The sequence below is a fragment of the Coturnix japonica genome, chromosome 7 (genome assembly GCF_054131305.1).
Source record: "Coturnix japonica strain WE chromosome 7, WE-NBRP24, whole genome shotgun sequence".
Lineage (NCBI taxonomy): Eukaryota > Metazoa > Chordata > Aves > Galliformes > Phasianidae > Coturnix > Coturnix japonica.
The window spans coordinates 27,142,245-27,154,359 of NC_140669.1; the positions used below are offsets into that span (position 1 = coordinate 27,142,245).

The following is a 12,115-nucleotide window of genomic DNA, read 5'->3' on the forward strand; positions in this document are numbered from 1 at the left end:
AGACTAATCCCAGGGGCAGGTTTGTAAGACATTCATCACTCCAGGACGTCATTTGGTCTTTTTCTGGTGTTTATGTTCATGCTCTGGGCAGCTGTGGAAGTTTTCTGGCTGTTTCATAGCACTGTGCCTATGAATGGCTGTATAGTTACTTATATATACATACAGTTGCATTTTGGACCTCTCCCAGTCTGGAGCATCACAGTTGCCTCCACCTGGTGTCACTCCCTCTGCCTCACACTGATGGCTGCTGTCCCCTCTCCCACTGTCGCCCTGGGTTCCCTATTCCTCTCTGTGTTGTCAAGAAGCTCATGTCCCACATTCTGGAGTAGCTGCCACCAACCAGCAAAATCTCATTCATTCTAAATGCCTCTCCCCGAATCTTAGTCTCTCCAGACATCAGTCTTCCTCTCCAACAGCTGAACATAAAGGTGCTCTCAGTGCTGCTTGGTCCACCAAACAAAACCACTTGCGCCAACTATAGCCACAGCTGCACTGCTCAGGAGATAGGTGGAAAGCTGCTCTTATGGACACACAGCGAATGAGACTGCCAAAGGGGAATGAAGAACTGAGACAATAAGGGTGACAATATCACATAGTGTTATAGCTTACCCGTGACTCTGACCTCCATAAATACACTGCTGTGTTGTTTGCTGTGTGTTTGTTTTTTTTAAATATATGTATATAATGTTTGCAAGTGCAAGGATGCTTTGAACGTTCTTCATCTTGTTTTACCTATAGGTAGTGGTCCAGGCTGATCTTTGTGCTGAGCTTCTTTTTCCTGTTCACCTTTCAGGACTGCTACAGCTTCAGCTGTTACTACTTGTACTATCCTTGCAGACACTTCTTCTGTGGCAACAGAAAAAAGAGAAAAAACACACAAAGAAAAGCACGAGAATGAGAAGGATTTCTCAAGAATTGTAGAGGTTAAACAAAATGTTAATAAATGGAGACTGGACTTAGAGCATTTTCTAGAAGGTAATATTTTCCTGAAATAAAAGCAAATCATTAAAAATGAAATAGGACAAAATATTCAAAAGACCCCTATGGAAAACACTGGGCGTTTATACAGACCAGGTCTCCAGCCTTTGCAGTAGGATGCACAAAGCAGCACTACGAGATGTTCTTTCTTTGGTCTGTTGGGGACAACGTGCACCAACAGCAAAACGTTCCAATAATCATTTATAAAATGCTTTGCCATTTTATTTCTTTTCTTTGTGTACTGTTTTGCAAACCGTAGTAGCACAATCCCTCCAGTAATTGCATTTCTTGACGTTTTATGTATGGAGTTAGCTGTGTTCTTACTTGTACCTCAGATGATATTTCGTCTCCATCAGCACCCAGTTAATATGCAATAAAGGCAATCATACATCCAAGGATATGCTGATGAGGGACTTCAAACAGAAGAGCCAAATATTTCAATATGATTAAAACATGCATTTTGGGCTCCTCATCCCTTTTAAGACTGCAACATAAAGTTTTATTTAACCAGTAGAGCTGAATATCACACAAATGGACTACAGAAGATCATGTCCATGGTGCAGGATGGACTTGCAGACCTTGGCCTGGGATGCTGGTTTGCTCCCAGCTGCTGCCGGTGCTTGGACAAGGAAGGGGAGCACAAGGGGAGCCGCTGGGGTTGCTGCACGCTCCATAGAGCTGGGTGCCCCTACACCTGCACTTTGCTTGTCCTCATGACCAGCAATGTGCAACATGTCCATGGAGGACATGGCGAGGATACCAGCGAGGAATAGCTCAGCACTGCTTCACCCCACTGCAGATGGCAACAGCCCTGTTCTGAACTCGCAGAGCCCCCATTAAACACCATCCCTGAGGGCACAAATAAAAGCTCTCTGCTCATCCATTACCGCTCCCTCCAGGCAAGGGAAAGGGAAGTATATTTAAATCAATGCCCTACTTGTAACTTTATGGCAAACACCCTAACAAGGGACACTGTCCATTAGATTAATAGTGGCTTCATCTCACTATGAGCACTCTCAGCATTTTTAATGCAAAGTTATTCCTCTTCATTTGTGCTTCAGAACATCCATTATTTTTTTCCCCCGAGAAGCACAGATGCGAGTTACTCGACTTCCATGGTCATGCTCATCTAAAAACAAGAAGCCCCGTTAATTTCCCTTCTGAACAAACTGAGTATGTAATGAGATATTAGAAAAACACCCCACTGGCAAAGAACTTTCATAATTGTTGGTATTTATATCCTACAATTCGCATCCCCCTTGACTGGTTGCCAGGAGGGCAGGGACTACAACGCAGTATTACTGGCTGCAGCCAATACTGAGAGCTGATGGATGGATGTGTCTGAACCACCAAGCAATGAAAAAATAAGTTGATTTTTAAAAACTGCTCATCCAAGAATAGATGAGGGAAGCCATGGATAAATTGACTAGATAAAAGATCAAGGATAAATCAGACTTGAAATCAGAAGACGTTCTGCGTGAAGCTCTGACAGACTTTCCATAGAAGGAAATGCTTCATCTGGCTTTGAGATGGATCTCAATGTATTTATTAAAAAGACTATGTGATACAGATGCCTGTACCAGCAGGAGACTGAGCACGGCAGCTCTGCTTCTCCATCCTGGCTTCTCAGCTCTGGCCCACACTATGGCCTGAGCTGCAGCACCTTGCATGGCAGGACATGCACGCAGGAAGCCATCCTTTCTTGTAAAAAGCATCCTTCAATGCATAGAGTTTCCCTGCTCAGATTCGTTTCTTTTGAGAACATGAAGGGACACCGCCCTGACAGCTTTGATAAGCACGGAGAAGGGCACAGAGCTTTGCAGTTGCTCTGGAAAACCACGTGCTGATGCTGCTGAGCTTCATGCCTGGAGGATGCGATGTGACCCTTCTGCCCAAACTTCAATGCCAATCTATGACACCAACAGAAGTAACATCAAGTCTGCACTGATACAATTGGGAAGATCTATGAAAATCAGCTTTTAAGCTTATTTCTGCGTGAAAATTACAAAAAAAGGCTCCAATAAATTCTTTTCAGAAACAGAAAATCCAAACATAAACCACATTCAATAACTTGGGAGTATATCCAGAGGAAACCCACTTGGTCACCTGCTCTCTGCCACCCAAACTACCACAAGCTTCTTCCCAGCAAGGTAGGACAAATCTCCACTAAACAAGATTTTGTTGTTGTTGTTACACATCTAAACTTGTTTACATCCAGCCCCATTCTGGGGTGCAGATGGGCCCTCCAAGGCTGTAAGGCAGCTTCTGCCCTCTCAGCTCTCTTCCTGATATAATTTGCCTGGGACACACATTATGTTGAACAGGGAGATGCAGCTGGAGGTAAAATGGTGCCTCCTGAAAAATGGTAATTTCAGACTATGAAAATACATAAATAACAAATACAAATGGCCTCAGGGCTGTTAGTGGTTTTTTTTTCTATTTTAAAATCAAGAAAGGCTCACTTTGAGCACTCTGTTGATGGATATTTTGGGTGACACAGGAGGCACAGGCAGTTCACCAGAACAGCAGTGTTTTTGCTATACATGACTGCTGCAAAAGGACAGACGTTTTTGTACTAATGGACACTATAAATAGCAGATCCAATGGGTAAGTCAAATCCTCACAGGGCAGCTATTGAGACTCTTCATAGTTTCCTTATGGTTCAGTTAAAGTTCAAGGAAGCCTAATGATAAAGAACAAAAAAAAAAAAAAGCAAAAGGAGAGTTAGCCAGCCTGGATGCTGGGCAAATTCTTCACAGCTTAAAAGCTTTGTAGAGAACTTTGATTGTAATGTTTTATTTTCCCTCTCTTTAGCCAGATAGACATTCTCGGCCTCTGCTTTGTGCCTTCAAAAACAGCACTAACAAATGGCAGGTAACAACAAATGTGTATTTCTTAAAGGCGATGCAAACCTTAGCTTCACATACAACTCCAGCACAACAGAAGACCAGCAGCGGGGCTGTTTCTTTTTACCCCAATGCCAGCTGCTTATAGGACACAGAGTGAGCCTCTCAGTCTGGTTGCAGGGAGTGTAGTACCCCAAAGCCCAGGTGGCCCTCAGATACGGTTTCCATAGTGAGAGGAGACATTGCAAACCATCCTCAGCATGAGCTCTTCATGCTGGGCAGGCTGAGCTGAGAGGCCAGGAGCTAAAAGGCACAGGGATGGCACTTCTACTGCTCTCCTACAGGCTGTCACTTCAGACCATGCTCTGATGGGGTTGCCAGCTCACGTTTGGTTGCTAACCATGCTGTGGCCGTTCTCTGGCAGGGATGAGAAGACCGTGCTATGCTGAGAGCATACATCAATCTTGTCTGCTGTGTTAACTCGAGCCAAAATTAACACTCAAACCAGCGAGCACCTTCTGCTCCTGGCCCTAGAAGCAAGCACAACTATTCTCCTAGGTGTGACAAAGCCCAGCCCCTAGTGCACCAAAGCGGGACATCTGGGGTCTTCTTGCCCTGCAGACAACCCAGGGACACAGAGTCTGTAAAAGCACAGTGAAAGACCAGAGTTTGGCTCCAGCAGGGCCAAAGATCCGGGATGAGAGCCTGTGGAAAGTCAAGACGTCATTTCAAAGCCCTCCTTCATTTCTTATTGATGCTGCTGCTGCATTTGTCAATGCCTCCACTGGCACCTGAGTCCATTACCTACATCACCTTCATTTCCCAGGAAGCCTTTCCAGTCCATTAAGTTTTTTAACACAGAGACTTGCCAACCCCAGTGACAGACACACGGATGGTCACAATGACAGATATACGGATGGTCACAGTGACAGACACACGGATGGTCACAGAAGTCTTTTAAGAACGTCTGAGCTTTCACCAAATATTTTCAGAAAACTGATAGAAATATTTAGAAACTCTCATGGCAAGAGCTGAAATTAGATCTGTGACAGATCTCTGCAGCAACACGCAGTGTGTCTGTTCCCTTTATGCACTTTGTAACTGTTCTCCTTCAGCCTCGGGCACTTTCTCCTCTCCCAAACCTACCATAACCTCAGGCACAATCTGTTGTGGAAATGAGTGCGCTTTGAACATGCCTGCCTATGTGACACTGGGATACGGCAGTGTCACATAGGCAACCCCTGACAGCCCCCACCCAGCAGGACCCCCTCTCCACCCCCCTTATTACCCCATGCAATCTGAGGATTGGTTTTGTGGGATGCTTACAGCATCTCCCTGCTTTGCCCTGGTGCTGCCACAATTCCACCTTCCCAGATAGGAGCAGCACCACCACTTGCTCTTTCGAGCAGCAGCTTTATCTCACACCACCACACTGGCAGCAGAGTTTGCCGTAGCCATGGAGGAAGCCATCTGGTCTCTGCAAAGCAGAGCTTGTTTAAGGCATAAACAAAGTTTAACATGCTGGAACCACACAGCACAACAAACGCTCCAGGAAAAAAGAGAAGGAAAGGGATGTTGGGAAGGAGAGATGGAGAGGAGGCTGAAAATCGTGTCAAAACTGCACATGCATTTGAAATGTCACCCCTCAGACCCCTATGATGAATACTAACAGTGAGCTTGTTTAAAGCAAGGGGTAATTAACGCTCGTGGAGGACTGAGGCTAAAACAAGGAGAAAGAAAGATGCAAACAGATGGAAAGGATAAAATAATACGTTTCATTAATTTTGCTACATTTTAGGAATGGAACACAGGCAGGGCACAGCAAAAGGATTAGCTACATGTGTGCTTGCAGAACTGGGAAAACAAAGCAATTTCAGTCAAAATGTGCCTGTCAAAATCCTCAGCAGGGTGCAGAGCAGTTTCCAAGGTAACCAGCGCTAATTGTTGGCACAGCGAATCCAGTCAACAACAAAAGCACGGAGGAACCTGTGATGCTGTGCAAGGCAAAGCAGCCCAAACATGTTTCTGCAGAAAGGGAAGACACCGAGTAGCCATTTGCTCTCTTGGACCATTTGAACAGCACGCAGGACCTATGGGTTTCTCACCACCACCCCCCCCATCAGGTACTGCAATTCTGAGTGCAGATGAACTATAGGCAACACAGCTGTAGGCTTTGTTGAGAGGCATTCAACAGCCCCTCCAGGGAGAGTCCTGACCTCCTGCTCAGCTGTCCTGGAGGCCGCAGGGACTGATGAAGCAGCGCAATAGGAACAGGGCTGCACCTGCTGGCACTTGGATGGAAAACACGAATGCACATCTTGGGCTTTATCACAGGAATTAATAACACCTCTAAGTCCTGCCCTCTGCACTCCGATTCAAAGAGAAATGCGCAGCAGCAATTAAACCAGTATGAATAAGTCATATAAAGCACAAATAAAGAAAAAAGCAGTAGCACAGCTCTGCAGAATTCAAATATTTGCTCTCAAACGACTCTGGTGAGTGCAAATATTTTGCTCTAAGTAGGTCCTTGATCTGGATGTTGGCAGTATCAACAGTAATTGGCAGGAGGCATGAAGGGAAATAATGGGACCATCAGCTTTGAAATTAAACGAAACCACAACACAACTGACAAGCATCGCTTCCCCAGTAAACTCATTGACTGTAAGCTACTGCAGCACCAATGAGGATACGACTGATGAATTTAGTCAGCAGGACTCACCAACCAGCTCAATAGGTCTCACGGAAAGGGAAACCTGCAGTTGTACAACACGCTGAACTCCAAAGGTACGGACACTCAAACGACCTTTGGAGAAAGATGCATCACAGAGACCAGGTGAAAAGAGCTGGCACAGAAGCAGAGCTTGGCTGGGTACATCACCTCACTGCTGCCCTGGCTGTGCCTTCCTGGACACCTTTTCAGCAAAAGCTGGACATAATCCACGTCTCTAAGGCACACAAGTGGCAAATTGGCACCACAAGTCAGGAGCTACCCTGTAAGCTCCACTAAGTGTTCCTCCAGCTCCAACCACACGTGGCACGTTAAGCAGAGCCCTCTGCCATGCCATGCTGTCCAACTGCTGTAAAAAAGCACCAAGGGATCCATTCCTGCATGCACACACACCTTCAAGGTGTTTAAAACGAGTCATACGGATGTCAGTTCAATAAAGCAATGCTTTAAAAATGAGCCCAAGTTACTGCAAATACTTGTTCCCTTAAATATTTAATCCTTTGCGTGTAAATACACATAACAGGTAACATAACTAGCTTTTAAATCAGTATTTGTTTTGGACTTCAGTGCATGCTGGCATTTGAAACAAGCACACTTTTAAGAGCTAATTAGATTTTAATATAAATGGGAGAACTCACAGAAGTCAACTCACAGCTACTTAGAGCAGGAGGTCACATGTCTCCTACAGCTTGTTTATAGCTCCTTTTTGAAGTGCCCTTTACAGTAATTTCTGCAATCTTTAAAATATTAGAGTGAACAAACAGAACAAACACCAACCAAGTATGAACACTGCTGAACTGAAGATTAAAATAACAACAATTCATGCGCGAGCTAAGTGGAATTACTAATTCTGCCTAGTCTATTGTGACTGAATAGCACTCTGCCAATGTAACAGTTCTGATTCATGCCGTCAGGGGAGCTGGTAACACACAGAACACAGGGATGTGGTGCCCTGTTCACCCTAGGGCTCATGCTGCTGATAACCAGCCAGCCCTGCCATGTACCAGCAGCTTGCCCCCCTGTATCCAGACCAGTACCTCTCTCTCCTACTGTGAAGAGCAGAGCTGTGTACCCTCAGTAGGATGAGTGCAAAGCTTCCTCTAAGCAGGAATCTCTGACCCATCACCACTCACGTCTTCTGTCCTCTGCCTGCACGCCCTTGGAAGCTATGCACCAATCACTGCACAGAGGGGTGAGCAAAGAGAAATGTACACCTATACTTACACAGAGGAGGTGCGACAGATACACGTGAATGCACACACTCAGTGCACCTTCTGAACTAACCTCTACTTTTTCCATCTTTGGGTACCCAGAATGTGCACATCCCTGGCTGTGGTGCTGCGGGGACAGCTGAGAGGAGGCTCCACGTCACTGCAGCCACTGGGAGACGTCTGTGAGCAGAGGAGGAGCCCAAGTGCACAGAAAAGGAGCGGTGGCTGTGGAAATTCAAGGTCAGAGAGGGGCAGCATGGGGTGGCTGGGATATAGCTGGGAGTACAAAGAGAGAATGTGGGAATAAAATGCCAGAGGCAACATTAGTGAGAAAAGAGGGTAAAAAGAAAGAGCTGGCAGAGCAACTGTTTGGAAGGACTGTATATTCTGAAATGGAAAAGCCTGGCAGCAAAAGGAAGAGAAAGCAGCAAAGGATCAGCTGCTTTCACAGTCCACCAACAACCTGCACAGGTTGTATTGCCCTGGATTTGGCAGAGACCCCTGATTTGGGGTAAAAGACAACAGGCACAGCTCAAGTTGTTTCCTACTCTTGAAAACAGGGAGGAAAACAGCTTTGCTAAGTCAGCAGGGCTGGTGCACCCATACAGCACCGGTACTACTGCACCTCTGTGCTATGTGTCTAACCTGCCAGCTGCGTGCTGGTGTGGAAGGAGGATCAGGCTGCAAACAAGCCTCACTGTAACTGCTGCAGGCTGCACAGGTTGCTGGGAGTTGTGCCAAATCGGCAGCGTGCTGCTGTGAGTTAATCTCAAGGGAAAAAACGTGAACAAAAAAAGGGAAATATCTGGGGTTTATTTTCCTCTCCCCACAGTGTACGCTGTCTCCAAGAGAATTTGATTTCTGTGAAGTATTTGATCCAGCCCTGAGTGAAAATGACTTGCTGGAAAGCAGTTAGCAGATTTTCCTACATGGAGATAATGATATATCATAGTTATTTTCCATAGACTGAATGCAACTGAAATTCAAGTACTTTCCATGCGCAGAAGGGCTCACAACCTTGTCTACGCAGTTGGGGTGCCTTGAATTTCCACCCCTTTTTGCATGCCATGAGCAATGCCTCAATAACAACAAAGCCCCCAGAACAAGACTGCATTTCTAAACTATCACCTCAAAATGAGCTTTCCAGGCACCACTGGTTCTGCTCTGCAGCCAGTCTGCAAAACAGCCCAGGAAAATGCCATAGTTTTGGAGGAACAAGGAACAAGTGATGGAGACGGAACCAGCTCGCAGCCCACTCGCTTTGAGTCTTGCTTTGAATTTCCAGACCAACCTTTTCACAGCTGGTGCGGACAGGAGATGGATTATCGGTGCTCACTTACCATTTCATGCCAGCCACATTAGGCTGATTTCCATCCTTTCAGCTGGCAAACACAAGCAAACCTGTATTAATTATCTTTATGATTTAAAGTGAGCAGTAGCAACTGTTCATAACAGGAATAACCCAATTGAAAACCCAGCACAAGCTGCTGGTTCTGCTGTCCTAACCTCGGGTGTTAACGTTGCATGAGAAGAGATGACTTGCTCTGTATTTTCACCTCACAGCTTAAATCAGCAGGGAAGATAAAGATGGGGTTTTTATCCCCAGCTTCCTTCTAATCTTTCATTTGAACTCCTTGCTTGAACTAAAACCCAGATTGCCTTTTGCCTTCCCATTTTAATACAGGTTATTAAAATCAGAGTTAACTGCACCAAGAAATTTGCATTATATATATACATATATATACACACACATATATGACTCTTACATCTTGCACCATAAATACACCCTAAAGTAGTATTTCCCTTCCATTTCCATGGCAGTTGTGACTCAGTGAGGCCCCCCCCAGCATGGTGCTCACAGACTCTCTCCCCATCTACCCTACATCCCTTAACCTTGAGAAGCAAACACTGAAGGAAAAGGGAAAACAAGAAAGAAAAATGCTCCTTTCCTTTGTCAGACAGTCTGGCTGTGGCTCAGAACCGTTACAGAGGGGCTGTGCACTCCTGAATGCTAAATAAGCTCCCAGGCTACAGACTTTCTCTCAGCGGAGCTTAAAGAGAGATCTCACTCAGCACAGGGAACAGTTGGCATGGCAACGCAGAAAAAAGGAGCCAGCAAGACCTGGCACTCCTGCTGTAGTGGCAGCAGACTGTTTGCATGCCTCAGACTTCTGTAAAGGATGTGCTGGTACCTGCCTTCCCTCTGCCAAGGCTGAGCCACATCTGCCTGCAGGGGCAAGGAGGGATGCCTGACTGCTGGGGCTATGGGGATCCAGGCCAGGCAGGGCACTGAGCCATGGAAAAAGTGGGAGGAAAGGAACAGTGAGGCATGTGAGTTAGAGGGGTAATGGTTAATGACCTTAGCCCTTGAGCATTGTGTGCAAGACCCTGCAGGCTGACAATTGTGTGCACAAAGAGTGAGGGGGCTCAAAACCAGGCAACAAGATCTACCTACCAGCTGCTGCCTGAGAACCTGCTGCTTCCTTTGCAAGGTGACTTTGGAGGGGAAGTTGGCACTTCAGCTCCGCCTGAAACAAGAGGGGCTGTGTCTCTGCAGAACAAGGTTTACTTGTTTGTTAATGAACGTTCCTGCAAACCTTCCTGCTCTAGGAGCAAAGTTGGAAAGGAAAGTTATATGTTGCCATGGTCTGCAGTGATACCATCACCCAGCCGCAGTCACAAACACTGCCCACAGCCAAATATCACTCGGTGCTCCTGCGGGTCCCCCAGGCTTCCACTGTGGTTACAGACACACACCCACAGCTTCCCTTTGGACTTAAATTAGAGTTATCATGCTCTGCCTTTAGCTCTGTGTGGGACAGAGCTGGGCTGAGTCCAGAGGTTGTGGCCCCAGCGCTGCACAAGATAGCGCCACCTGCCCTGGCCCTGTCACCACCCTCTTGTGGCACCTTTTCTCCTGACAAGACTGTATCTGATGAGACCTTCAGCCTTCCAGTTGTCCTGGCCACGCAGCCCTTGAAGCATGCCTGCAGATGGTTTCAAAAGGCACCTTCAGGAGCAGTGCTGGTGGCACACAGCCTGAGCTACCAGTGCAGCTGGAACAATGTCACTGCAGCTGCCACTGCACTGCATGGCTGAGCTGCTCCCTGTATCTCTCAAAGGCTGGTACTGATCACAAGCACTGGTTGCCAAGCCAACACCAGCACTGGTGCTTGGCTCTCACTGCTGAAGGAAGCACAGTTGCTTATGCAGTTCCCTCTTAGGAAGCTCATGGCGTAACTAGAAAACATCAAAGTGCGTCAGAAACAACAGGGAGAACAAAGGATGTCGCTGGTTGATGCCGCCTCCTAACCAGATTTGGCTCTGATGTGGCACAGATGCAGCAGCTGACTTCAATGGTGTTTCTTTATCTGGTTTGAGACAGCTTTCATACATAAACCTGACCCAGAGGCTGACATTTTCAGAGGAGATGAGCTTCCTTGGGTGTCACTGCCCACAAGTGCAACCAGCCCCCTCCAGCTCCAAACACCGCACTTCAGTCACTGCCCAACTGATCTCTGAAGTCCCAAGAGGAGGTGGAAGGGCAGAGCCAGCCCCTTGGAGAGCTTACAGCTGGAGAAAATGGGGTGTCCTAGTGGAGTCAGTGACCAGCGGTGCCAGGCACAGAAGAGGCTTCAGAGACAACAGCAAGTATGTCTGCAGTAGCTACCGAATATCCAGAGCCAGGGAGAAGCTGGGGGATGCATCAGAGAGACAGAGTTCCTCTGGCCTCATTCCTGGTCCTCTGCAGAGAAAATGAACATCTGAGGAGAATCTCTACAGCGAGCTTAATAGAGAATGGTAAAAATAACATCTTTTAAGAGTGCCACAAAGAGCCTCTGCTGCCTCTGCCTGTGTTCTCTCCAGCAGCATACCGTGAACGTCTGAAATATTCCAATAACCCGCCCCAGAAAATGACACCCGTGTTATTTCTAACATACAGGAGAAAAGTTTCAGAAGCCTGCCATGTTTTCCTGTCTCTAAACAGATAAAGGTGATGGTGCACAGTAATTACTGTCACATTTCCCGGGCAAAGGATGTGAGATCAAAATACCTCATTAACAACTTCTTTCCCATGGGAGCCATTCTTTGAGCCTTGCAAAAAAAAAACCACAACACCAACTGAAATATGACAAGCACGGCACTTGTGTTCATCCTTCATCAGCTCCGACTGTGCATCCTGCTATGCATTTTGTATGTGTTGCTCAAGATGTGCTTGTTGATGATATCATGGCTGCACAAGCTGGGAGGTACCTTTTGGGACCAGGAGGTCAGGGAGCTCGTGGGGTCTCCTGTAACTCCAGAAGGACTTGGGCAGCAGCAGGGCAGCCAGTGCCAAAGGGCAAACAATA

At 46.6% G+C, this 12,115-nt stretch overlaps 1 protein-coding gene across 50 annotated transcripts in view; it reads right to left on the reverse strand.

Annotated features, from left to right (window-relative positions):
- MAP2 (microtubule associated protein 2) overlaps positions 1–12,115 on the reverse strand; it is a 186,282-nt gene that overhangs the window by 44,359 nt on the left and 129,808 nt on the right. For 39 of the 50 annotated variants that reach the window (XM_085553560.1, XM_085553543.1, XM_085553573.1 and 36 more), the window contains one exon: positions 733–846. In XM_085553560.1, the coding sequence (XP_085409686.1) occupies positions 733–846 (114 nt within the window). The remainder of the gene's footprint in view (positions 1–732; positions 847–12,115) is intronic. The other 11 variants (XM_085553558.1, XM_085553556.1, XM_085553562.1 and 8 more) reach the window with 1 other exon arrangement.